General features: G+C 40.2%; 1 protein-coding gene across 2 annotated transcripts; it reads left to right on the forward strand.

Annotated features, from left to right (window-relative positions):
• Positions 1–6,442: 6,442 nt before the first annotated feature.
• CLK4 (CDC like kinase 4) lies at positions 6,443–27,677 on the forward strand. Of its 2 annotated transcripts, XM_054038095.1 has the most exons (13): positions 6,443–6,572; positions 12,176–12,333; positions 13,466–13,673; positions 14,958–15,048; positions 15,442–15,508; positions 18,982–19,098; positions 19,198–19,364; positions 19,499–19,593; positions 22,199–22,328; positions 24,265–24,347; positions 25,618–25,697; positions 27,328–27,415; positions 27,503–27,677. In XM_054038095.1, exons 2-13 carry the CDS (start codon positions 12,176–12,178, stop codon positions 27,641–27,643), a joined length of 1,425 nt encoding a protein of 474 aa, XP_053894070.1. In that variant the 5' UTR covers positions 6,443–6,572; the 3' UTR covers positions 27,644–27,677. The 2 variants fall into 2 exon arrangements, with proteins under 2 accessions (XP_053894070.1, XP_053894069.1); XM_054038094.1 differs by lacking the exons at positions 6,443–6,572; positions 12,176–12,333; positions 14,958–15,048 and having other exon boundaries at positions 13,647–13,673.
• Positions 27,678–27,947: the final 270 nt, after the last annotated feature.

Here is a 27,947-nt window from a genome sequence, read left to right on the forward strand (position 1 = left end):
CCAGGCAGCACAAGGGACCCTAGTAAAGTGAGTTGCAGACGAAGCACTGGCAGAGCCAGGAAGAGAATACAGCTACCTGTCCATTGTCTTCTGCAGCATTCATACACGTGAACTAGTCTGTAACGCCACTATGCTCTCCTCTTCCCAAGCTCTCCTCGAGACCCACTTGAAAAAGATGTTCATGAGAAATTGTCACTGGCATTGGCTAGATAGCAGGCCAATTGCAACCAAAAAAAACATTATTGTGTTTTATCCTTCTTCCTCGCCCTTCTTCTAGTGCTTGCTGAGTTTGTGAGCTTCTGGGGACAGGGACTGTTATCATATGTTTGGAAAGCTCTTAGCATATTGTAGATGCTGTTGTAATGGTAATAAATGCTAATAATGAATCCTCCAACCCTCTAGATCTTAGTTCCTCTTCATACTGAAGAACAAGTGGAGAAATGGGATCCGTGTTTAAAACCTTACCTCCAAGAACTCTTTCTCCAAGGAAATCTTAATGAAATAGTTCACACAAAGCTAAAATGCCATGCTTGTCCACAATACGTGCATGACTAGTAGCTAGTACTTGGCAGGAGTAAAACTGAAAAACCAATTGTGCACCTACACTAAAGTCATGTTTCACTTTAGGTATACAGTCATAGTAAAAGCCATGGTACACCTTAGCTGTTCAGTACTAGTTTGGGAAGGCGTTGCTCCAGGAAAACAAATCCCAGAGTGTGCGCCGGAGTCTTGTCAGCCCTGCTATGCCAAGGATGACATTTCCACAGAGTGCTCTGTGGCTGAGTCATTAGGAAGGAGAATCCCAAATATAACCACTTTATCTTCAGAGATTTAAATTTCCCCTCTGAAAGGCTACTGTAAATAAATGAATCTGAGTACTGATGTATTTGAACGATAGTTCAGGTCCAGTTTCCTATTATTTGGACTTGCTTCTCTCAACACTGGGTTGGTTGGGGTTCATCAAATCACACTGCTCCGTGTGTATGCTGAGTGCCACAGGAGTCAGGAAGAAAATTTTCCAGTGTACAGAATTGTACATGTGGTCAGATGCACTATACCAAGGGTTTGCTTACCTCTGCAGCATCGGTGCTGAAGCAGGATACCAAACGTTATTCATTATAGAAAATTCCACGTTCCCACAGATATCAAGTGCCATATAACAAGTTCTAAGGAACCAGACTCTGCCACTCTTCCTCTCTGATTTTGCAAGTAGTTCCACTGAAATCAATCAACTGGATCCACCAATTTTGGGCCCCATCAAGAATAAGAAATAGATGGTCTCATTGATTCACTTTTGCTGAATGATGCATTCATTCTCTCTATTTAGGGTTCCAATCAATTCTCCAATGGCTAATAATGGCATGGAGGATGACTGGTTGCAGCTTTCTGGCTTAGATAGGAAATCAATTGTATTAGATATTACTGGCTGGCTCTAGGGTTTCCCAAGAAAAATAAAATAAAATAAACTTCTGAGAGCGCAGCTGCCGAAGCAACAACAACAACAACCACCTCCCGGAATGCCGCCCTTGGAATTGTGCTTGGTTTGCTGGTGCCTAGAGCTGGTCCTGTGCAAGGCCTTCTGGTGTTATGTAGGAGAGAAACCCTGAGGACAATCTGTGAGCCATTTGTTTAAGTCTGTCCATGATAATATAATTAGTCAACCTAGACACCAAATTGCCACAAAAGAATTTAGAAACAGGAGAAAACTTTCTCTGGCTCTCACAGAGAATATAAATCACCTAGCGAACAAAGTGAGAGAATGTAATGTTTGGTCAATTTGTTATGAGGAATTGAGGCTGTATTCATAAACAGAGAGAAACAATTTTTAGACTGTACAATTCATTATAAAACCTGACAAAGACAGTAATAAATTGGCTACTGATGCTAGGTGAGGGATAAAGAGGTAGAGATATATAGTCCCTTTTAGCCTTTAAAAAGGGATCATTTCAGAATCTAGAGCTGATGCAGTGCATGAGATACTGTTTGTTAATCATGTATCTCAGTCTCGGCATGGCACTAGTGCTTTGAGATCTGCACTGGCTGCCTGTTGCTTTCTGGATATAGTTTAAGGCAGGGGTAGGCACCCTATGGCATGCGCGCCAAAGGCAGCACACGAGCTGATTTTCAGTGGCACTCACACAGCCCGGGTCCTGGCCACCACTCCGGGGGGGGGGGCTCTGCATTTTAATTTAATTTTAAATGAAGCTTCTTAAACGTTTAAAAACCTTATTTACTTTACATACAACAATAGTTTAGTTATATAATATAGACTTATAGAGACCTTCTAAAAACGTTAAACTGTATTACTGGCACGCGAAACCTTAAATTAGAGTGAATAAATGAAGACTTGGCACACCACTTCTGAAAGGTTGCCGACCCTTGGTTTAAGGTGTTAATTCTGAGCTAAAATACTTTGAATGGTTTAGGAACTGCCTACCTCAGAGGCCTCCTCTTTCCCTGTACAACACTGCCATACAAGATCAGAAGATGCACTCAAGAGCTCCTGAAGTATTATTTCACTAGTGCTTGAAGCATAAACCTCAATTAAATTACCAAACTGTGTGTAAATCATGCTGACTACACCACTGTCATACTTCGGGGTGCGATTCAGATCACTAAGGAGTTGTGTCATATAGTCTGAGCTATAGATTATGTATTCATTATATTGATTACTTAAGAATTCCCAGATAGCACTTTGAGGGTAGACAGATTCTTGTCCCAAGCTCAGGCCCAGTATTATTAAAATTACTATATAGTTGGGAACCCCGATGTGCACAGTTGCAACACTCACACTATAGGAACTCTTCTATATTTACAAATAGTTTATTAATATTTTTAGCAAAGTTACAAACAGTCAGACTCGGTAAGGGAGATAGAGAGACTACAGCATGTACATCTGAACATCCATCTACTCAAACCATCCCTTGCAGAACAACCTGAAAAGTTACCAATTGGCTTCCTCATCATCTTCTTCAACATCACCAATGGGCATTATTCTGGCACCTCCCAAGGGATCTCTCTCCTACTGCCCACACGCTGGGATGCAACATTTATAATATGTGATGCTGATGCCATGATATCTAATGCATATTCAGTAAGGGTTTTCCTTTTCCTCATTTGCATTTCTTCATCCTACTAATGTTGAGGTGTCCTTCTTTTATAAGTTAGTATATTAATACATGTAACTACCATTTCAGCTCATCATCATACTTGTCACCCCTTGCTGAAGCAGATTCACGGTTATTTCTTCCATGTTCCTTGTGGTAGCACGTACGGGAACATTCTAACGCCTACCATTGAGCAAGCTCTTCTTAGTTCCCCAAATCTAAAGATAACCCTTAATCTATGGCTATAGCCCCACTCTGGCTTCCACCAGCCTTGGTTACAAGCAGAAAGGTGACCCCAACATACTCCCAGTCCTGAATTTCCCCTAAACCATGTGCTCTGCAATGTCCAGCCCTCTCCTGGGCCACTCAGAGAAATAATAAGGTTTGTTGCGCCTGTAAAAAGAAAAAAGCACACTACAGCTTACAAACTTAACTGGGGTAAACACACCCTTCCCTTCAAACATAGCACTGAGTTGGTTTATAGTATCAATAAAACAAATGTATTAACAATAGGACATAGGTTAAGTGATGTCAAGTAAAAGGAACAAAGTTAGACAGGGTTAAAGCAAATAAAATTGAAAACATACATCTAAAGTCTAAAATTTAATCTTGCAAGATACAGGCTAGGCTTCGCTCAAGATGAGTTCTTTCACCAATTTTCCTTTTTCCCAGCCATGGCTGATTTTCTCTCAGTCAGGACCTGCCACAGAAGCACAAGGAGCTAGTCACCCTTGTCTTCCTAGCCAAAAGATCTTTGCCTAAGCAGGTTTCTCACCTATATTCAGTTTCTAGAGACTTCAACCCCGCCTTGTTTCTCCCTTTGTTTGGACATAGACTGGAGAGCCTAATATCAGTAAGTATCCATAAATTCTTTATATAGTGCTAATACATACATTTTACAATGACATTAATCACCAGTGTGTCATAAGCTTTTATAAAACACTTCATTTGATATTTTTTTATAATACAGTAATATTGTATGCAATCAGTTGATTCCATTTCTTATCACTTGAGGTTCAAACCCCTTGTCTTTATAGCCCAGATAAAGTTTCTCTTTCCTGATGGAAGCTGTCTCCACCCTGACTTGTTAGCAAGATAGCCTTGTTCAACTAATATGTAAATGGACCTTCACTGTCTCTGCCTGATGACCATACTGGTCAGAGAAGCAAATACACTTTCCTTTATCTAGGGCAGATCTGTTTACCAATTTCCCCTGACATGCCTGGTTTAAACACATTTTAGTCATCATTCCAGCATATATCCATAACTCACACATACATCATGCAAGAGCATTAATGATCAGCGAGTTATTAGTTTTCCAATGACATATTACATGACACCTTTTAGATACAGATTATAACCAGAGTGAGTTGGTCAGGACAGCTGAAACCCATTACCTGATACCAGTGAGCCCTTGCCCTCTGGCACTGGGATGCTCTAAGGGTCACACAACCTCAGTTAGCAGGGCTGATATCTTTACCTTATCTTCTGGTTGCTTCCCTTTGCTTACCATCATCTCCTCAGTCTTCTCAAGGATGTAACCTCAGCTAGCTCACTCTCATGCATGCTCATATATTGAGAATGAAACTAAACCACACTCTCTGGGTCAGGCAAAATGGACAGATGGAGCTGAGTATTATCAGCATATAGAAAATATGAGATTTCATCCCATGTCTCCTCCCTATTTCCCTCACCCCTCAATGGCCCTATATACTGGAGAGGAGGGATGATATGACGGGGCCTTGTGTGGCACCCTCAGGAGAGAAAAATAATTACCTGAAACTACTCTCTGGGATCGCTCATATGGAGAGAATGAAGCCACCACAAGGCAGCCGGGTCCCCAAGTTAGCTGGCAGTAGTCCATGATCAATGTGTGATAGATCAAGTAATATCAGTATGGACATCTTATCTTTAACTCTTGCCAGAAAATCATTGACCAGTGCAGTTTCAGGTGCTGTAGCCTGTTCTGAAGCCAGACTGACAAGGATTGAGAAGCTCAGAGGCATCTATGTAACCTGCTCCACAATCCTAGCCAGAAATGGAAGATCAGGATGACCTTCCTTAAAGGAGGTCATGACATTCTCCATCAGAAAAGGACTCAGTGTTTCCTCACTAGCCTTCACCAGCCAGGTAGGGCATGAGTCCAAAGCATGGGTTGTGGAATAGAGTCCAGCATGTCAAGAACTTCACAGAGCAGCACCAGCACAGGTTCTACCATTGACCTAGCAGGGTCCTGCTCTGCTGTCACAGATACAGACAGCTCAGTACGGAGCCTGAGCAAAATTCTCTGCAAAATATCAAAAGCTGTTTCCTCCCAGAAGGAAGTGCAAAAATGAGTCCCCAGAGGAAAACAGCCTAGACAGAGTGGGCTATGTGCTATGCAGGTAGATCTGCTGAGGGAGATGGTGAAAGTACTAACATCTCCTTCATCTCCTGCACAACCAAGGGCATAGGAGCTCAGGAAATCCTGGGTCCGGAGCAATAAGGCCATATTACTACATTATTCACCGGTGTGGTTAGTAGCAGCTGCCCTGGGTGCAGCTATCACAGTATTCATTCTCACAACCTTCCTGTGGGGTTGTTTCCCACTAGAAATCGGACTCCCCCACGGGTCCAGCTGCCAACGGGCAAGGAGAAGGACTGGTGGTGCGGGTCTGTGAGTAACTGAATGAGTGCAGTGGGTAGGGTGACCAGAGAGTAAATGTGAAAAATCGGGACGGGGTGGGGGGATAATAGGAACCTATATAAGAAAAAGACCCCAAAATCGGGACTGTCCCTATAAAATCGGGACATCCGGTCACCCTAGCAGTGGGGTGGGTTAGGCCCCCAAGGCCAGATCCTCAGAGTTATTTGGGTGCCTAAATCCCACTGATTTCAATGGGAGTTAGGTGTGTAAAATATCTTTGAGGTTCTGACCCACAGCGCGCAGGGGCCTGTGGGCAGCTGAGTGCTTTCCACAGCTCCCAATGCCCAGTCTCCCTTTAACTCCAGCAGGCCCGAATCCTTGTGCCTCGCTTTACAGTGCCCCACAAATAGGGGATAAGCCTCTGCACCGCCTCCTTCCCCACAACAGGGGCGGAGTCTGTATCTCCCCTTCCCCCCCAACAGGGGGCGGAGTCTCGGAGCCTCAATGCTTCCCCATCGCCGCTCCCGCTAAGGGGCGGAGTCCCGTTGTTCCTTTCTCAGCCCATCCCTTGCTGAGTGCGTGTGACGTCATCCCGCACCGGGGGTGGGGGGGAAGCGACCCGCAGGTATCTAGTGCTCGGGGGCGGCCGCCATTTTGTTTCTGAGCGGAGACGGGTTTCGCTCGGCTCCTCGCCTGCCGTAAGTGACGAAGGTGACCTGCCCCCCCCCATCCCGATCCCTTGTCAGGGGCCGGGGGAGGCCGACGTCGTGGTGGACTCGAGCCGGCGGAGCGCGACGCTGGTCACTTATCGCCTCAGCCAGGGCCGGGGGCTGCCCGAGGTGGGGTCATGGTGGCGGGAAGGGGCCGGAGGGGGGTTTCAGAAGGGAGGGGCTGATTCTGAGGGGGTGAAAGAGGAGGGCTCGTGGGGGGTGAGTCGTTTCTGGACAGGCTTCGCTGGGCCCTCACGCGGGTGGCCCTGGCACCTGCCCAGGTTGCAGGTAACCCCCCTGTGAGGCCCCTGCTGGTAGAACAGCCCAGACATACCCACGGCGCGCGCGGAACTGCCAGGGAGACACGCGCCTCGTACCCTGACTATGGATCGGGGCCGGCCAAGGAAGCCGATGGCCGTGGTCCTGCGCATGCTGGGCCATCGGCCCTCACCGCTCTCCATCTAGCGGCCCTTAGCAGCAGCGTCCCAGGTCTCCTTGGCGGTCCTGGTAGCTCCCGGGGAGGAGGATGGCCTGTGATGGACCTGGGGCACAGGCAGTTTCGGGGGTGACTAGATTAGTGTCAGTAGCTGAGATTGCCCTAGGAAGCCGGGGGGCGTTGGAGAAATGCTGCCGGGGTGACCCTGTGGAGTCTGGGCAGCACAAACGTGATGAGCGGGGATGAGTTGGGAGGGAGGAGGTCGCAGGACTTTATCCTGGAGTGGTGAACAGCTGCAGTGTGCTTTACAGTAGGGCAGGGCCTGGCTGAGCCCTTGCAGGGTGAAGCTGGAGTAGCAATGGGCTCCCGCTCAGCTGTTTTTCCAGTTGGCTACTCCAGGATTTGGGAGGAGGAACTTGGGAATCTACGTTCCACAGCAGAGAGGTTGTGAGTTCAGCAAACTAAGCCGCAAGGGTCTTCAATTTCATCCCACTCATCTCTTCAGGGTGTAGCAAAATACCTGGTCTCCCCTTGCCCCATCCCCTCCCCCAGTGATGATGTGGGACCCTTGGAATTAGTGGGGTGTGGGGTCTTCCCTTTCCTTGCATGATTGGTCACTGGTTAGTACTGACTGGGTCCCTTTTTGCGTTTAATTTGTGTACACTTGATATGCTACGATGGCACAGCTGAACCATTGCAGTACTTTAGCGTAGATGCTGCCTAAACTAATGGGAGGGGTTTTTGATGGCTGTGGGTAATCCACCTCCCTAAGAGGCAGTAGCAAAGTTGATAGAAGAGTTCTTCTGTTGATTTAGCGCTGGGGATTTAGTTCAGTTTCACGACAACTCACGGGGTGTGGATTTTTCACACCCCTGAGTGAAGTCATTAAGCTGACTTAATTTTCTGGTGCACTCAAGGCCTAACAGCTGCCTCACTCTTGCAAGACTGAATTGGTTAGGGTGTGATGATAAAAACTGGAATCCTCATTAATTTGCAGCTGAATGAAGGGAAGAGGAAAATTCCTCATCCCCAAAAGAGAGAAATTGAAGTCCTCGATTATGAGGCATGGTTATAAAGAGGAATGACTTTGGAGTAGGGAGTGGAGGCAAAAGGTGAGGGGATATATGGGGGAATGGCTTCTCCCTGAAAATATAGTCAGGTATGCGCTGATTCTGCAAATGCTTATGCATGTGCTTAACTTTACTACCCTGAGTAACTTCATTGAATTCACTGGGACTACTCACAGTAGTAAAGTTAACCACGTTTGCAGGATTTAGGCTGTACTTTTTATACCTTTTGATTCATCCTCTCTTGTAACACCGTGCTTCCTGTTCTGTTAAAAACTGGTGATAGAAGTGATTTTTTTAAAATCTATTTGAAAAAAATTTGGTAGTAAGGATTTTTTACCATTGTCAGAAGTCAAAAAAAGCGAATTGATCTAATTAACAACATTCTGATGCTGTTACTTAGCAATATTCTTTGTATAAACTTCAGAGTTAAGAAATGCTTCCAGGTATGAAGAGAGACAAGTCAGAATTGCTGATATAACTGTCAATGATCAGTTTCTGAAATGAAAGGTCGTTCACTTGCCTTCTCATTGCAATCTTATTCAAGTATGATGATTCTAGTTTTATACTTCAGTTTTAGAATCTCTTAATATACGGTGTGAGTTATTAGCACGCTTTATGTGTGTGTGTGTGTGTGTGTGTGTGTGTGTGTGTTTATTCCACATTTTAAAATATGTATTCAGAAGACTCCTTTGGGTGTACAAATGGACTTTGATTTCCTGATTGTATAGCTATTCCCTAATTTTTTTCTGCTTGTTAGTAGTGCCATGTGCCTGTCTCAACAGTCCCTACATGGAACACTTGACAACAGAAACTCTGTATCTGCTCCTGCACTTCTTTCTGGTAGAGCAGCCAACTTAAAAAACACCTGCATAGTTCTGTGCTAATGGAGTTTATGAACTGTGGTTGGTATGGATTATAGTATTGCGGTGCTGCATATTTACCTATGCATTGGGTTCAGGTGCCACAAGTACTCCTGTTCTTTTTGGGTTCAGAATGTGATTCTATGGATAATTCTAAAATCTGACTCCGTGTTACAATTAGATTGGCGAAATAAATCTGTGCAACATCTTAAAACTTATGTTCTGAATTAATATATATACAGTCACTGGTTTATCTAGTAGTTACATATAAAATAATGTATAAAGAGCTAATTGTATAAGCGTTGTTATAATGTGGATTTTATTGGAAAAAATGTTTGAAGACTGTTTACTTTTGAGTACCCATGTTAATATACAGCACCAAAAACAGCAGTTACAAGCATACACTAGTTTATGGCATAAAGTTTGAAAATAAACATAACTTCTAGAAACTTCAGTTCTGTGTAAATAAATATTTTAAAGAAAATGTACATGTTATCTCAGTCTTTTCCTTTGCACCATACCATTGTCTGTTCTCATTCCTGTCTATTCCTCACTCTCCTCAAAAGGACTGACTTAAGGGTTCTCTCACCTTCCTCGTATTAGTGAATTGGAGCCTGGAACAATGAAAAATGGATTCTTTCACTTTATTTTCTCAAGTGAGGAGGTGGTTTTCTTTTCTTCCTCTTCACAAAGCATACTGATATGGATGTGAGGCCTGAAGCTAGCATCTCCATCTAGAGTGCTCCTATGAGCCCCTACTGGTCAATGACCAGGAAACCATATTCCATAAAAAAACGGGAGGAGGTGTACTGCTGTTGGCTTTTATGGAGGCATGAGGGATAAATCTGGGCAGTGAAGAAATTCTGTATAGGACACTGATGATTCAAGGCTGCATTTTGATTGGCCATGTTGCCCTTGGTGATGTCACAGGTGTGCATGACCTCTGAGTGGTTATGTCATAGATACCTTTTCTTTTTATGGATGTTGGAGCTAAAGAAACTAACAATATTCTCAACTGAGAAAAAGATGTAAAATGAAAATGAGTTTTCAAGGTAATTGAGTCTCATAGGTTCAGGACTTTAAAGATTATCAGTGCCTTGATATGCATCTGGAAATGAACAGGAAGACTTGAACAAGACTTGCAAAGACTTGAACAAGGGTATAATTTGCTTCTAGTGGCGCACCCAATTAAATTGTATAAATAATAGCTGTATTTTGAAGCAGCTGGAGCTTCTGGATGGCCTTTCCAAGATAGTTCTGGATAGATTGTTATAGTAGTCAAGTTTAGAAGTGACAAAGGCAGGATAATTGTCTATTAGAGAAAAAAATGAATTGAGCTTCCTGACTCTGTACAATGTAATTACTACTTCTAGAGAATCCAGCAGCTCCAAGGCCTCTAATAAAAGAATCTGCATATTTAATCCATAATCTGTTCCTAAAAAGATATAATTTGTGCTGCTGCTATCCATTTTTTAGCCACACCTCTGTTCATTGGCAAAGCAAAAATTCCCTGATCCTTCTCATGTAGATTAGTCCCTTATGCAGTTCTTGTTCTAGAGATTTTCCCAAAATGTCCTCATTGGAATAGTTTTGTTCCATCTTCATTCGAAGACTGCTTTTATTAAGCAATTAATTTTTTTCAGTCACTTGAGTTGTCACTTAAGACAAATGTAAGTGTAATCATAAAATGTAAGCTACTGAGGGAAGATAAGTTAGACAACTTATCCCTGTTTTATTTTTCCTTGTAATTAAATGTAACAAGTTTAGGGCGAAAAAAGATTTTTGTACATATCCAAGTCTTAAGAAGTCAGGAAAAAGAAAAAACACAGGGCACTTATATAAAACAAGTAAGTTATTAAACATTTACTCACTTCTTCCACATTTACTCAACCCTGAGTTTTTTAGGATAACCTGTTTTTCCAGCCCTTACCACACCTTTCCTCATTTTACACTTAGGAGAGTATTCTGTCTGTCTTGAAAAAGCAATGAACACTTGCACTTTGTGCTGCCTTCCAAGAATTATTCTCTCTAGATTCTAATTCTCCAAAATAAAATCCCATCACAACCTCTTGAATTGTCGGCAAACACATTTTTTTTTTCTGTTTTGTCACTGACTACTTTCTCTTTGGAAGTTTAAACCCCAGTGGAATATCAGACTTGTCCTTGTGGGTTACTTTGACGTGACTGATAGGTTTTTAAATCTTCATTCATCCACACTCTGTCTTCAAAAAAGACTAGACCAGGGGTAGGCAACCTATGGCACATGTGTCAAAGGCAGCACACAAGCTGATTTTTAGTGGCACTCACACCGGTCCGGGGGGCTCTGCATTTTAATTTAATTTTAAATGAAGCTTCTTAAACATTTTTAAAACCTTATTTACTTTACATACAACAGTAGTTTAGTTATATATTATAGACTTATAGAAAGAGACCTTCTAAAAACGTTAAAATGTATTACTGGTACGCGAAACCTTAAATTAGAGTGAATAAATGAAGACTCAGCACACCACTTCTGTAAGGTTGCTGATCCCTGGACACTAAATTAATTTGAAATTGTTACGCTTAATCAAATATCCTGCAAGCGAGGCCCCCCTGCTATATAATGTAGTGTTTCTTTGTGTCACAACTAACAGCCCACCTCTTTCTTACTCAGTGTTCCCTTAGCAGTTTGATATTACCTGTAATTTTGTAAATAACACTTTTTAAAAGTCCTTAGTGATTTGTGTTCCATAGATCTTCCTTAATTTGTATAGTGATGAAAAACGTTCTTGAGTTTTTGAAGTGGATTAACTAGGCCAGCAGAAGCTTTCCCGTCAGCGTAGTAGCATCTTCGCTAAAACACTATAGCAGTACAGCTGCAGCGCTGTACATGAAGACAAACCCTCAATGTAGGATTGAGGACTTAGTCTGTAACCATTTTTGTGTCATGACAGCACAGAGTCCTAACTACACCGCTACCCCGATATAACGTGACCTGATATAACACGAATTCAGATATAACGCGTTAAAGCAGCGCTCCAGGGGGGCGGGGCTGCGCACTCTGGTGGATCAAAGCAAGTTCGATATTATGCGATTTCACCTATAACGCGGTAAGATTTTTTGGCTCCCAAGGACAGCGTTATATCGGGATAGAGGTGTATATATACCTCTTAGGCTATGTCTGCGCTGCTGTAAGGTTTCCTATATAGCTGCTCAATGCCGGCAGATGAGAGCTCTCCCACTGGTATAATTAAGCCACCCCCAATGAGCGGCGGTAAACTGTGATTTCTGTATCAACTAGCCTGTTGAATCTGGATTAGTCGACTGTATCATTTCTGTGTATACTAAAATATAACCCTTCTTTCCCTTTAAATATTTTTGTGACAGATGCGACATTCAAAACGAAGTCATTGCTCTGAGTGGGATGATAGAAAGAGCTGGGATCAAGGAAAGCACAGTGCTCCCCATAAACGCAAAAAGAGGTCCCACAGCAGTGTACAAGAAAGCAAACCCTATAAATCACATCATCTTGAAGTTTCAGACAGGTAAAAGACTCTTTGGATTACCAATACTGATATCTCTAATTGTAACTAAAATTAATTTAAAACAAAAAATGTTTTGAGCAGACAAGACTGGTAATTCCTTTAGGATTTGGCTCATTATTTGCCAGGTTTAAGAGAGAATTTGTTTTACTGATACAATAATCTAAATTATTTAATTGTGAATCTCTGATACAAAATATTAACATGTAATCTGTTTCTGTGAATACCCACATAGCAAGGATTATATTGAAATACAATACGTATTCAATTTCAAATAAAATGTTCCTCATGTATATGAGGATAGGGGAAGGAGGTGAAGGTTTGCTGTCTTAGAACATTTCATAAGAGGGTAAGTATGGGTTAGATTGCTTTCATTCATTGTTCAGGTGTCTTCTCGCTTTTTTTTCCTTTAAGAGGGGATATAGGTGTTCTGTGTCCTTCCTTTGAGAGAGGAAGACCATATTTTAAAGAGCTCATCAATTTGTTTCTAAAATAGTAGGGGTGGATGTGCGGCAACATGAGATGCTCTTTTCCTTGCTCTGCAGCTTTCATGGCCCCTGCTTTCTGAGGGGAAAGTCTTAACCCCAAAAATCTCTCTGGTTCTTAGTGTGTTAATGCAGAGTACTAATAACAGGAGTAGTTCCCTTTTAGATTTTTCAGGGTGGCAAATTGGTTTTAATTTTTTGTCTTTTATGCTTGTATGTTTTAAGGACATGGAAGAAGATCATTGGTGTATGGCAAAGAAAGGGTGGGCTTGCACTTTATCTTTGATTTTTGTATGTTTTAAAGAGAGATTGAATTGTTGGAGTGGAGTTATGCCAGCTATTGAGACAAATATCTCCTATTTGGATCTGGATTTCTTGTTGTACAGGTTATTCTGCTTACACAATTCCAAAGTAAGGTAATATGTTAGACAGATGACTTAACCAGCGCCCTCATATAAACTAGCCTGAAAATCTCTAGAGTTTGCTAGAGGGGGAGATGTTGTAAAGCAGAATTTTGCTGTAAATAAAAATGCCTTAAATGTTCAGATAAGCATTAGCAACTCAAGTAATTTTTCTTGTCGGAACACAAGTATTTTTAAAGTGGAGAAAATTCACTTTAAATATATTTTCTGTTATTACTTGGATGATAGATCCATAAATGAGAGAGATCATCATGACCGAAGATATGTTGAGGAATACAGAAATGACTTCTGTGAAGTATATGACCACAGGCATTATCACAGAGACGATGAAAAGAGTCACCATCACCACTATAGCAAATCCTCTGGTCGGAGCAGGAAAAGTAGTCATAAAAGGAAGCATAAGAGACATCATTGCTCCAGTCACCATTCACATTCGGTATGAGTAATTTTTAACTTTATTATTAATAGATTAGTTATAGACTTCTTAACTGAATGTTAAAACTTCAATTCCTAAGCCACAGGTACTTTGGACAGATATATTTTATATATAAAGGGTTCATAGCTGAATCTCTTCGCGTGCGTGTGTGTGCACACACAGAGATTCAGCTATGAACCCTTTATATATAAAATATAAGTGTGTGTATATATACTTATTAGATGAGAATTTTGGTACATAGTAAACAGATAATTTTTTCTCTAGTACTATCATTAGTACTATTTTATCCAAGACTTGGTTCCATTGGAAATATCCTTTGGCCAATAGTTAGGTTACTGACATCCTCTAAATTCTGTTCTGGAAATGAATGCAGGCTCCTTTCCTGCTTCCCAATGCAACTGTTACAGTGTGGTCAAACTGCTATTTTACAGCAAGTTTGAGACCCCACTGAACTCCAATACTAAAAAGAATTGAAATATGTACCCTTGTATTTAAATTTAATTGATAAACATGATATGCAACTGATGCCTGTAATGTGTTGAGAGACACTTCACTTCCATACCTTGCTCCTTGCATAATTTTGATCATTCATATGTCTGACTGATGGCTGTTGAATGTTTTATTGAAGATTGGATAAGCATGCTATCTGAATTTTTTTTTTACTGTGCCCATTTGAATATCTTCAGCTCTAAGTTTTATGATTCTAAGTATTCATACTTCCCCACTCTTTAGTAGAAGCAGAAAGATGTGTTAGATTATACACTGCAGTTCAAGGGCTTTGAGTAAATTTTTCTCTTTTGTTTCTCTGAATATAAAAAAAGTAATATCGCTTGATAAATTTTTTAATTTCTAAAACCATTATGTTTTAAAACCTTACTGGTCAGTCAAAGAACTTTCCCCCGGTTAAAAGTCCGTATATATACCATACAATAAAGATTATTTTTTCCTGTTTAATAGCAAGCTATTACTAAATAATGACATTGCAGTCTTAATCTTAGTCTTCACTTAAACCAGTGTTTCAGAGACAATTGTGTTTTTGTTTTCTGTTGCTTTATCACTTGAAGTATTTATCTGAAAATCTGTTCCTTGCCATGTTTTTCTTCTGTAACATAAACTGTGCCCTGTGAATTTCTGGGGACTGAATTTGAAATTGCTCCTGCCAACTGTTCGTGGCCTGGTGCGTAACTGAATGCCTGAATATCTCCCTGCTGAATGAATTGCGTATTCTGCCCTGAATTCACTGTGATATATTGATTGGCTGGACGATCTTGGTGCCGTTTCCAGAAGAGTCACCGAAGGAAAGGATCCAGGAGTGTAGAGGATGATGAGGAGGGTCACCTGGTCTGTGAAAGTGGAGACGTACTAAGAGCAAGATGTATAGAACATTTTTCAACACTTTTTTAAAAAAAGCTTTTCAGCAGAAACTCTGTTTAGAATAGTATGTCAGAGAAGGGGGGCTAAAGAAATCTTCATTGTTCTTTGTTTTGTTTTTTTGTGCTTTTTTGTTCTTTTGCATATCTTTTCTGTAGAATTTAAATACTGTTATTCAAAAGTTCCAAAGTAGAATCTGAAGCTTGAGATTAGAACAAGAGATAGTTCTTAGCTAATTGTTTCCATGACACTTGTCCAATAACGTAACATATTCAAATGCTGAGATTTAAGTTTAATTATGCTTTTATAATGGCACATTTTAAAATCTTACATTAATAACATTAATCATTGGTTGAGTTGGTCAGTAATTGTTCTTACTTGTGTTTGTTCTTTTTAGATGAAATTATTGCCACATTAGGGGAAGGGGCATTTGGAAAAGTAGTGGAATGCATTGATCACAATATGTAAGTATGTTAGTCATCTTCTTAAGGGCACTGTCTCAACAAAACCCCTTGGTTGGGATCAGAAATGATAGTCCAAATATTATATTGCTTTGACACAAAATACAGATTCAGATAAAATGTAACATGTCATATATTCTGAGAAGGAGTCTTTGGGCTTATCAGTATTGAAGGGACATCACAAACCTGAAATCTAGTCACACTTTAAAAATAAATGTAGTTTCAGATACTGGTTCACCTGCTGCTGAGTTTGCCCATCAATTTTTGTGTGGTTCTTCAATTATATTTTACTATCTTTTAACTGTTTTCTCTATCCCGTTGCTATGCAAAAGACGCACACAGCACTTAAAACATTTGGGAAACAGTGAAACTATGGTTATACACAAAATGCTGGCCAGTGCACAAAGTAAGCAAACTGAAAAATATATGAAAAAATATTCCTGGTTATGAAATATATCTTTGTTTTTCTGTTTCTTAGACAGCATAAGCTTGTTCTGTGATCACATTTCCCTTGGAAAATGTCTGCTAGCAGAGTGTTTCCTTCAGAAAGAGGCCAGTTTATAATATTTAACACTACTTTTAAAAAAGTACAGTACAAACATCAACTAAACAGCAACTCCTCATTAATTGCCAGGCATAGATAAGTATTATTATCTCTACATCACAGATGGGGAAACTGAAATATAGGTAGCACAGTCCTTCATTTCTTGTGCTCCCACAACTCTTGTTGACTTTTGGGGGTGTTGGGTATGCAAGGGGATACAGAATTAAACTCGGAGAAATTGCTGTAGATAAGGCCACACAGTGAGTGAGCCAGCATTATTATTGTTGAAGTTACTATTCAAGAGTTTGAGACCGGAGTTTCTAGCTCATAGCAATTTATTCAGTCCACTAGATCACAGTGGTTTTTCAACATATCCATCAAACCTCTTATGAACACACAATAAGACAATGGCCTTCTTCCTCATAGAATATTATGATGTTTATCAAGGAAATGGCATATTTTTTTGATCAAAACATTCCCCTCCTTCCTTCTGTGTGTATTGGATCATTTCAACAATGTACTTAATCCTGCAGATTAAAGTAATTAACCATGTGTTTCGTATCTCCCGTTCCACTAACATTATCGTTGATTTCTTCATCTCCTTTTGATGGTTAGTTCATGCTGTCATTTGACTAGTCCTTTTCAGGATCTTGGTGTCACATCCTGAATGATTTTTAAATCATTACCATTCAACTAATCAATTGGAGAGACCATATTATCTGAATGAGAGAGAGAGGGTGAATTGCTTGGATCTGTGCTCAGTTTTAAGAAAGACAACATTACAATTAGGGCTGTCGATTAATTGCAGTTAACTCACGCGATTAATTGTGATTTAAAAATTAATCACAATCACAGTTTTAATTGCAATGTTAAATAGAATACTAATTGAAATTTATTAAATATTTTTGGATGTTTTTCTACATTTTCAAATATATTGGTTTAAATTACAACGCAGAATACAAATTCAGTGCTCGTTTATTTTTTATTACAAAGATTTGCACTGTAAAAATGATAAACAAAAGAAATAGTATTTTTCAGTTCACCTCAGACAAGTACCGTAATGCAATCTCTTTATCATGAAAGTGCAACTTAAAAATGTAGATTTTTTTTGTTTGTTTTGTTACATAGTTGCACTCAAACACAAAACAATGTAAATCTTTAGTGCCTACAAGTCCACTCAGTCCTACTTCTTATTCAGCCAATCACTCAGACAAACAAGTTTGGTTACATTTGCAGGAAATAATGCTGTCCGCTTGTTGTTTACGTCATCTGAAAGTGAGAACAGGCATTCGCATAGCATTTTTGTAGCCGGCATTGCAAGGTTTTTATGTGCCAGATATGCTAAATATTCGTATGCCCCTTCATGCTTTGGCCACCATTCCAGAGTACATGCTTCCATTCTGATGACGCTCGTTTTATAAAAAAAAAAAAAAAAAAAAAAAAAAAAAAATCAAATTTTGACTGAACTTTTTGGGGGAGAATAGTATGTATTCTGCTCTGTTTTACCTGCGTTCTGCCATATATTTCATGTTATAGCAGTCTCGGATGATAATCCAGCACATGTTGTTCATGTTGAGAACACTTTCACTGCAGATTTGACAAAACGCAAAGAAGGTACCAATATGAGATTTCTAAATATAGCTACAGCACTCAACCCAAGGTTTAAGAATCTGAAGTGCCTTCCAAAATCTGAGAGGGATGAGGTGTGGAGCATGCTTTCAGAAATCTTAAAAGAGCAACACTCTGATGCAGAAACTACAGAACCCGAACCACCAAAAAAGAAAATCAACCTTCTGCTGGGGGCATTTGACTCAGATGGTGAAAGTGAACATGCGTCGATATGCATTGCTTTGGATTGTTACCGAGCAGAACCCGTTCTCAGCATGGAAGCGGGTCCTTTGGAATGGCGGTTGAAGATGAAGGGACATATGAATCTTTAGCACATCTGGCACATAAATATTTTGTGACACCGGCTACAGTGGTGCCATGCAAACGTCTGTTCTCACTTTTAGGTGATGTAAACAACAAGAGGGCAGCATTATCTCCTGCAAATGTAACCAAACTTGTTTGTCTGGGTGATTGGCTGAAGTAGGACCGGCTTATAGGCTCTGAAGTTTTACATTTTTATTTTTGAATGCAATTATGTAACAAAAAAAATCTACATTTGTAAGTTGCACTTTCATGATAGAGACTGCATTACAGTACTTGTATGAGGTGAATTGAAAAATACTGTCTTTGTTTTTTACAGCACAAATATTTGTAATCAAAAATAAAGTGAGCACGGTACACTGTGTTGTATTTGAAATCAATATATTTTAAAAGGTAGAAAACATCCAAAATATTTTCATAAATGATATTCAATTATAGTTTAACAGTGCAATTAATCACGGTTAATTTTTTTCATCGCTTGACAGCCCTAATTAGTGTTAACATTATAAAACGAAAAACATGCAGATTTATCAAATTATAATAGTGGGAAACATGCCTTTAATCTAAAAGTAAGCTAATTCTTATACCTTATCAAAGTTAATTTTCACTGCTGCCAGCTAGGACATTCGAAAACAGCAAGAACAATGTGGTGTATATTGCAGAGAAACTTTTTTGCAGTACTCTCCTCTTTGGAAATGAAGACCCTTGTTCAATATTTTTGTCACTGTGAGACTAGACTACTGTAACACGTGCTGCTTGAGGGGAGATCTTGAGGCCATCTGGAAACTGATGCTAGTGTAAAACCTAGCTTCTTGCTGATTAACCAGAGCTCCTGTTAAAAACCATATAATGCTTATCCTGCCTTCAAGTGCTAAAATTAAATGCCCAAAAACGAATCTGCAATTCTCAGGTGTCCACAATCTTCCAGTGTCCCTGGTGGTCAGTGGTATTTGAATTTTAGATGTTTGTTTGAGAACTAATATAGTTGATCTTTTTTTCGAAGGAGAGGAATGCATGTAGCAGTTAAAATTGTGAAAAATGTTAGTAGATACCGTGAAGCAGCCCGTTCAGAAATACAGGTATTGGAGTATTTAAACACCATGGATCCCAGCAGCACGTTGTAAGTATAAACATGGAATATAAGCCAAAGAGTTAAGGATTTGCAAAATGAGCCACATATGAGTTGAGTATTCACTTTACTTTCTTTTCTTTTTTAAAGCCGCTGTGTCCAGATGCTGGAATGGTTTGATCATCGTGGTCATGTTTGCATTGTGTTTGAGCTACTGGGACTTAGTACCTATGACTTTATTAAAGAAAACAGCTTTTTGCCATTTCATATTGGTGACATTAGACAGATGGCATATCAGATTTGCCAGTCTATAAATTGTAAGTAAACTTAATGTTTTTATTAATATCTGCATGCATATCTAAAAAAATTTAGGAAATTATATATATATATAGTGTGTGTATATATATGTGTATATATATATATTGATTTCCATTTTCTCCTTCTCTTGTAGTTTTACATCACAATAAGTTGACTCATACAGATCTGAAGCCTGAAAATATTTTGTTTGTGGAGTCTGACTATGTAGTAAAGTACAACTCTAAAATGGTAAATTTACATCTTTTATTTCAATTCCCATTGGACTGTCCTTACCACCACCTTTTATTTTGGTCTTTTAAAAATTAACTTGCCATGTTTAAAAGTTATAGTGATAAATAAGGTTGTCTTTCCTAGCTTCCATATGCTCACTGAGATGTGCGGTCTTTCCTCTTAACAGACAAGATTGGTCTGATTTTAACCAAACTAGCTCTAAAATGGCAGAACAGTATCCTCTGATAGTTCACACATGGCAGTGTTGCTTATTGAGGTTCTGGGGGTTCATAGAGAACTTTTGAGCTAAGAACTGTGAGTTGAACTTATGTTTTTCCTGGCAACAAAAGTCCAGCATGGAGATATGGTTTCACTGTCTTTTTAAGAAGTAGTTGTTAGGTCCTTGCTCAAGAAAACTTAATATTGAGTATTGTGCCAGTTTTGCCTGCATCTAATCTCCCATTTTCAGGGAATCTTTTTAGAAAGTTGTAGAGACACTAGTGATGATGCCTCAGATTTACTTGACCTCTATCAATTTGGTTATGATGTGGAGAACAGTTCGGTGATGTCGGTCAGTATTCTGGCAGTTGACAAGGACAAGCGTCCATGCTGTTTTTTCTGTATCTGCCAGGTGGTATGCCAATGGGCCCTGACCAGGGATGGAGAGGGTTGCTTTCCATTCTTTTCTGAGAGAGACCCAGAGCGTAGCATTAGGGTAACTGCTTGTCTGCCTAATAGCTTTGCCATGTAATATAACATAGTGTTCTTTTATGTTGCCCCTCCTTTTTTAATGTGCACAAGCTGCTTGTGGAAATAGTGAGGTAATTTGGGCTTTGCTGCCCTTGGTTTGTGGATGAGATCCAGTTCTGTTTCAGTTTCTTTAGATCTACAGTGGTTTAAGTTACTATCTCTATCAGCATGTACCAAAGATTTTGGGCATGGATAAGGATCTTCCTAGATAAGAGAGGTGTAACATTAAGGATAACAAACAGAAGAAAGGGCAGAAGTACAGTAATATGTGCCTTCTCTATTGAGTTTGCATTTTGTCACTAAGGTTTGCAATTTCTGGCAGTTTTGCAATTTTGGATCATCTATATTTGAATGTTCAGATAACATAATGAGTAAGAGGGCTTTTTTACTTGCATTTTAACAAGAAGGTTTTGTAATTTTATTTTGGATGTAGATTTTGCCACAGCTATCCATGCCTTGTGTTATATCCAGATTGACTTGCTGTTATGCACTATACAGAATGTGGCTGCCCACTTAGTCAGGAGAGCTTTTCCCAGAAAGCATATTATCTGTGATTCAAAGATTGCACTGGCTTCCAGTTAAATTAGAGTTAATCTCAAGTTGTTGATCTATAAAACCCTCTGTGGTTTGGGTCATACATTCTTTAGAAACCACTTTATGCCTCATAAGAACATAACATAAGAAAGGCCGTACCGGGTCAGACCAAAGGTCCATCTAGCCCAGTATCCTGTCTACTGACGGTGGCAATGCCAGGTGCCCCAGAGGGAGTGAACCTAACAGGCAATGATCAAGTGATCACTCTCCTGCCATCCATCTCCATCCTCTGACTGACAGACAGGCTAGGGACACCATTCCTTACCCGTCCTGGCTAATAGCCACTAATGGACTTAACCATTATGAATTTATCCAGTTCTCTCTTAAACTCTGTCATAGTCCTAGCCTTCACAACCTTCTCAGGCAAGGAGTTCCACAAGTTGACTGTGCGCTGCATGAAGAAGAACTTCCTTGCATTTGTTTTAAACCTGCTGCCGATTAATTTCATTTGGTGGCCCCAAGTTCTTATATTATGGGAATAAGTAAATAACTTATTTATTTACTTCTGTTAGTCTCAAAGGTGCCACAGGACCCTCTGTAACTTTTCCTTATCCACTTTCTCCACATCACTCATGATTTTATATATCTCTGTCATATCCCCCCTTAGTCTCCTCTTTTCCAAGCTGAAGAGTCCTAGCCTCTTTAATCTCTCCTCATATGGGACCCGTTCCAAACCCTTAATCATTTTAGTTGCCCTTTTCTGAACCTTTTCTAGTGTCAGTATATCTTTTTTGAGATGAGGAGACCACATCTGTACGCAGTATTCGAGATGAGGGCGTACCATTGATTTATATAAGGGCAATAATATATTCTCAGTCTTATTCTCTAGCCCCTTTTTAATGATTCCTAACATCCTGTTTGCTTTTTTGACCGCCTCTGCACATTACGTGGACATTTTCAGCCTCATGTCTGGTTGGTTGGTTGAGTGTATTGGGACATTCTAGCATAAAATATTAAGATATGTTCAGCGGAGGCAAAGCATTTTCAGCAGCGGATGTTGATTTTGGAATTTCCATTTGTGCATATGTGCACATGCACTGAACTTCAGTGCAACAGAGCCCATATTTGCTGACTTTCAGGACAAGTTGCAAAGCTTGTTCCTTTTGCTTTGTGTATTATGGGAGGAAGTGCTGTTTTATAGGGCTGGGCTGGAAGTTTATCATGTCATTAGGTCAACTGGAAACCTGTAGGTATTTTAAAATTCTGTGTATGAACCTAGAACTTTAAATAAGCATGTCTATTAAGAAAATGTAACACGTTTGTATTTTGATTGTTACAGAAGCGGGATGAACGCACACTAAAGAACACAGACATCAAAGTTGTAGATTTTGGAAGCGCAACTTTTGATAATGAACATCACAGTACTTTAGTGTCTACAAGACATTACAGAGCTCCTGAAGTTATTTTAGGTTAGTAGAGACTTTCAGGCCTTCTCATGTATGGGATCTTGTTCCTTAACTACTATTCACTCCAGAGCATCATCATTTTCCATAAACTGCTCTAACTAGTTGTTGACAGTCCTAATTATTTAATATATGGTCCTTTCTGCTATTACCATGTAGTACAGGGGTAGGCAACCTTTCAGAAGTGGTGTGCCGAGTCTTCATTTATTCACTTCAATTTAAGGTTTTGCGTGCCGGTAATACATTTTAACGTTTTTTTAGAAGGCCTCTCTCTCTAAGTCTATATTATATAACTAAATTATTGTTGAATGTAAAGTAAACAAGCTTTTCAAAATGTTTAAGAAGCTTCATTTAAAATTAAATTAAAATGCTGATCTTACGCTGCCAGCCTGCTCAGCCCGCTCGGTGTGGGCGGTGATCAGGGCAGAGTGCTGGGTGTTGGGGGGGAGCGGGACTCGAGGTCAGGGCAGAGGGCCGAGGGGTGTGTGTGGAGGTGCAGGGCACAAGGCTGGGTGTGTGGGGGGGTTCAGGGCAGCGGGCTGGGTGTTGGGGGGCACTCGAGGTCAGGGCAGAGGGCTGGGGGGGGTGTGGAGGTGCAGGGCACAAGGCTGGGTGGGTGAGGGTTCAGGGCAGAGGGAGGGGTGTGTGTTGGGGTGGGGGGGGTGCAGGGCACAAGGCTGGGGTGCTCACGGCAGGGGGCTGGGAGGGATATGCCCTGTTCCACCCCCTTCCCCAAGGCCCATCCCTACCTCTCTCTGCCTGCTCTATGGAGCAGTGAGCACGCTGCGCTTGGCTCCGCTCCTCTGGGAGGAGGAGGGGCCAGAATGCACCATGTTGTGGGAAGAAACGGGGGAGAGGGGAAGCTTGGCTGCCACAAGACCAAGCTTCTGCCTCCTGTCCCCGCAGGGGAGAGCGGTGGGCGGGGGAGCGGAGTGTGGCGGGGGGCTGGGACCCCCCCCACCACCACTCTCCCCTATGGGGGCAGGAGGCAGAAGCTTGGTCCTGCGGCAGCCAAGCTTCCCCCCTCCCCCGCTTCTTCCCCCAGCGTGGCGCTTTTCGGCCCCTCCGCCCCTCCTCCTCTCACCGGGCAGGCAGCGTGCCACTCAAAATCGGCTCACGTGCCGTGTTTGGCACGCATGCCGTAGGTTGCCGACCCCTGATCTAGTAGGTTATGATAGCTTACCCTATTAATAGCTCAACAAAAAGCCGCTTTCTTATTCTTAACTCTTCCTTTCCCCACCTATGACCAGAGAGGTGTTAACAGGCCATTTCACCTTGAACAGCCCCTTGAAATATATGTTAACTACTTGTGCTAAACCATCTGTTCTGCCTTATATTTGGCTGTGACACTCTGGGTATGACTACACTGCAATTAAAGACCTGTGTCAGCAGGCTCAGGCTATGATGTTGTAAAATTGTAGTGTAGATGTTCGTGCTCAGGCTGGAGCTTGAGCTCTGGGTCCCTGTACATGCCCCAGCCCATACATCCACACCTCAGTTTTGTAGTCCCGTGGCCCGAGCACTGCAAGCCTGAGTGACCTGACGTAGGCCAGCCCTCAAGCATTTAGTTGCAGTGTAAACATAGCTGCTGAGTACATTTTCCAGACCTGAAGAAGAGCTCCGTATGGCTTGAAAGCTTGTTTCTCTTGCCAACAGAAGATATTATCTTGGTCCAATAAAAGATATTACCTCACCCAACTTCTCTCTCCTGGGACCAGCATGGCTACAACAATTCTACACATTAAAAAAAACTGACAGTTCTCATTTTTTTCTAGCCAAATTCTGTTTTCTGTACTGTCAAAATGATTCAGGGAGAGAAAAATTGTAAGGACAAATGGCTTAGGAATTAGGCAAACAATAGGTGGAGGTTGATTGGTAACTTATACAGTTTCAGCCTAAGCTAAAAATTAAACATGCTTTGGAATTTTTGTTTCTTTTGTAGCGCTGGGGTGGTCACAGCCCTGTGATGTTTGGAGCATAGGTTGCATTCTAATTGAATATTACCTTGGTCTTACAGTATTTCAGGTATGTATGTTAAGCAGTTATGTACCATTTTATTACGGGCTCTTGACTTGATTTTCTAATGCCATCTACTTAAAAGAATGTAAATATAAGAGGCATAAAATATGTTTGCAAATTTAAGTATTATAATAGAAAGTGTAAATAGTGATACATTTATATACAATGTCTTACAAAATATAAAGTACACCTCTGCCCCAATATAATGCAACCCGATATAACACGAATTCGAATATAACGCGGTAAAGCAGTGCTCCGGGGGGGCAAGGCTGCGCACTCTGGCGGTTCAAAGCAAGTTCGATATAACGCGGTTTTACCTATAACACGCTAAGATTTTTTTTTTTTTGGCTCCTGAGGACAGCGTTATATCGGGGTAGAGGTGTAGTCATCCTTTTTTTAAATCCCCTTAGCTTTTATAACTTTCTCAAGCAAAATACCAAAAGTTTTACATAATTTATTTGTAGATATGGTGATTTATAGGGAGGAATGAAGTAGATAGAACTAGGTTCCAGTAGTCTTTTGGCTGATGTTAGTTTCAAAAAATTCATTCAGATGAACATGGTGAATTGCTAGATATGCCACAAGTCCATAGACTTTGTGGTGTTTTTATACTGCATATGATCAGAAGAGTATAGGGGCAATTATATAGATGAGTAGGAGGAGATATGATATTAAAAGGCTTCCTGTGCTTTCAAGAACCTTTGACGTGGCAGTTGCATGTCTTAATAGGTTAGAGCATGGATGGAGTGAGTACCTCTAGATTCTAATCAAAACTCGGTCACTGACTTACTGAGTGATCTCAGGCACATCACTCATTCTGTCTGTCTCTCAGACTATATATCAGTAAAATGGTTATAATAAGAACAGGTATTTAAGCTTAATGTTCATGAAGGATGAAAGTCACTATAAATCAAAATTGTTATAATACAGATCTACTCAGAAAATTCTGTTGTCTACTGTATCTTAAACCAAATTTTGCTGCTAAAGTGGGTACATATTAGTTTCCTAAACACTGTCTAGACTATAAAAAAGCTGATAAGATAGGAATAATTAAATGTGTATGTATGATCTAGTTTAGATTGTAAACTTTTGTTCAGGGAACACTTTACTCTGATTGGAAAGCATAGTGTCTACTTACAGCACTGCATACCTGATTTTTTGGTAATGTGTAATGATTCTGTGATAAAGCAATGGCTGACATTTGATGTGTAGAATAAGTATACTTAAGTGGAAGGGAAGAAATAGTGTATAAATTGTAATGACTTTTTTTCTACAGACACATGATAGTAAAGAACACTTGGCAATGATGGAGAGAATGTTAGGGCCTCTACCAACTCACATGATTAAGAAATCAAGGTAAATATGGTATTGGGGGAGCTAATAGCAACTCCTGTATTTAGGTTGTGTAACACTTTTGATTCTTGTGACCTTTTTAGAGAAAACCTAATGTTTCTCTTGCTGCAGTACTTTGAAATTCAGCAGAGTGAAAGTCCTAGAGCCAAAGAAGTGCTATAAATTCTAAATTGTGCTTAAGCAGTGAGATGTTTGTCTAATTTGTGCTGAGGAATTCTGGACCATCCAAAACAGCCCCTGAAAATCTAAATTGTGCAAGTGATTATCCAGAAGACCAATTCTTACGTCCATCAGTAACTCACTAGTCAGAAGATTTATTGTACTTTCCAACAGTGTTTAAAGTGCATGCAAAATTTGGGTAGCAGAACTGGGAGGGAGATAGCTGTAACATCCCAAAATTTTCCAACACCTAGCATTGTTGAGAGCATAAATAGAGATGGATGGATTTAGTGAAAAAGACTTCACAGTTAAGTCTTTGAGATGAAAGAAATCTGTTCTTATGTCTATTGGGGCAAGTCGTCTGGGTCTGAGGACACTCTTGTAACTGGTGAGGTGTGGAAGTGGTGTGGGTCTGCTGAATAGTAGGTCTCCAGATTTCCATTACTTGCATCTGAAGAAGTGAGGTTCTTACCCACGAAAGCTTATGCTCCCTATACTTCTGTTAGTCTCAAAGGTGCCACAAGACCCTCTGTTGCTTTTTACAAATAGCACAAAGGTTACTCCATTTGTGAGACTAAAGAAACAGATATGGAGTAATACCAGTACTTTGGAGTTGTCTGGTCTGGGAAGGAAAGATTTCTTCCCCACAACACAACAAGCACCTCCAGAAGATAGGCTTGGATGGTTGGGCTATGAGTTGTGCCAGGATTTAAGCTTTAGACAGCCTCTCTGCAGATTCAGGAAGATAGCACTGTTAGTTACATTAATTGCTTACTTGCTTGGTTACTTTTACAAACAAGTTTCAAAAGTTATTTTTCGGAATGAATGCTTACATTTGGCAGAAACTGGATAAGACTCCTGCATCATCCTCCTCCTCCTCTTCCCCCCTCCCCCCAAATCATCCTACTTGCTGTCGACAAGTGCATTTGTCAAGCATTTATTTGGACCCAGTAGCTTTTAGGTGTTTGGGGAATATAGTCCCTGAAGACTTTGATAATATTCAGTTGTACTAAGAATTTGATTTTAACAACTTTTTTCAAAAACTAGAAAGATTAAATGTAAGAAACCAAAATTATGATACAAGACTAACAAAAGTTATAAAAATCAATAAGGCTGACATCCTCTCCGTTACGTGTACCAGTCTAAGCTGAAGACAAGTCACTCTCTTCTTTGAAGCTTCTGGCTCTCTAACTTGTCAGTAGTGTAAATATAGTTTAAATGTTTGCTTTTAGTGGTTTGAATGCCAAGGAAAACAAAGTAATTAACCTGCTTTGTCAGTATTCTGATATAGCAATAGATAACAGGTTTTCTCATGTATGTATGTTAGCTGGAAAATAAAGGTTTTTTGAATCCAAGTATAGAGGGATATAGAGTATACATCATTTTTATGGTGTTTCAAAATTACTTAGAAAGATGTAGATATTTCCAGGATCAAACTTGCAAAATATTATTTAATAAAACTCTTCCTATGCAGAAAACGCTATTTTCAGCATGACCAATTGGACTGGGATGAACATAGTTCTGCAGGTCGATATGTTAGGAGACGTTGTAAACCATTAAAGGTAAAACCCAAAGCCATCAATTTCTTTCTCAGCTGGATTCATATTTGTGAAGGATCTATGTAAATGAATTTTTCTTCTTTCTTTCAGGAATTAATGCATTGTCATGACTCAGATCATCAGAATCTATTTGACCTTGTTCGCAGAATGTTGGAGTATGATCCAGCCAAAAGAATTACCCTTGATGAAGCCTTGCAGCATCCTTTCTTTGACTTGTTAAAAAATAAATAAATCAGAGATCTTATGTGTTTCTCCGAGGAGACTACATAGACTGTGTCAGTCAACAGAGCTAGTGTGAGATTTTTGTAAACTTTAATTTATTTTGTACAGTTAAGTTTAAATATTTCCACATGTTTTGAATCACTGCCATGTTTATCTTGTTGGTCAGTTATGGTCGTAATCATGGATACCAAAATGTAAAAATTAAAAGTAATTTTCATTTTTTGAAATAAGTTGCAGTTTTTTAAACTTGTTGGCATACTAATACTCTTTCACAGATAGGTCTAACAAATACCACCTTTTTCTTTAGTTTGAA

The sequence above is a fragment of the Malaclemys terrapin genome, chromosome 8 (genome assembly GCF_027887155.1).
Source record: "Malaclemys terrapin pileata isolate rMalTer1 chromosome 8, rMalTer1.hap1, whole genome shotgun sequence".
Classification (NCBI taxonomy): Eukaryota; Metazoa; Chordata; order Testudines; family Emydidae; genus Malaclemys; species Malaclemys terrapin.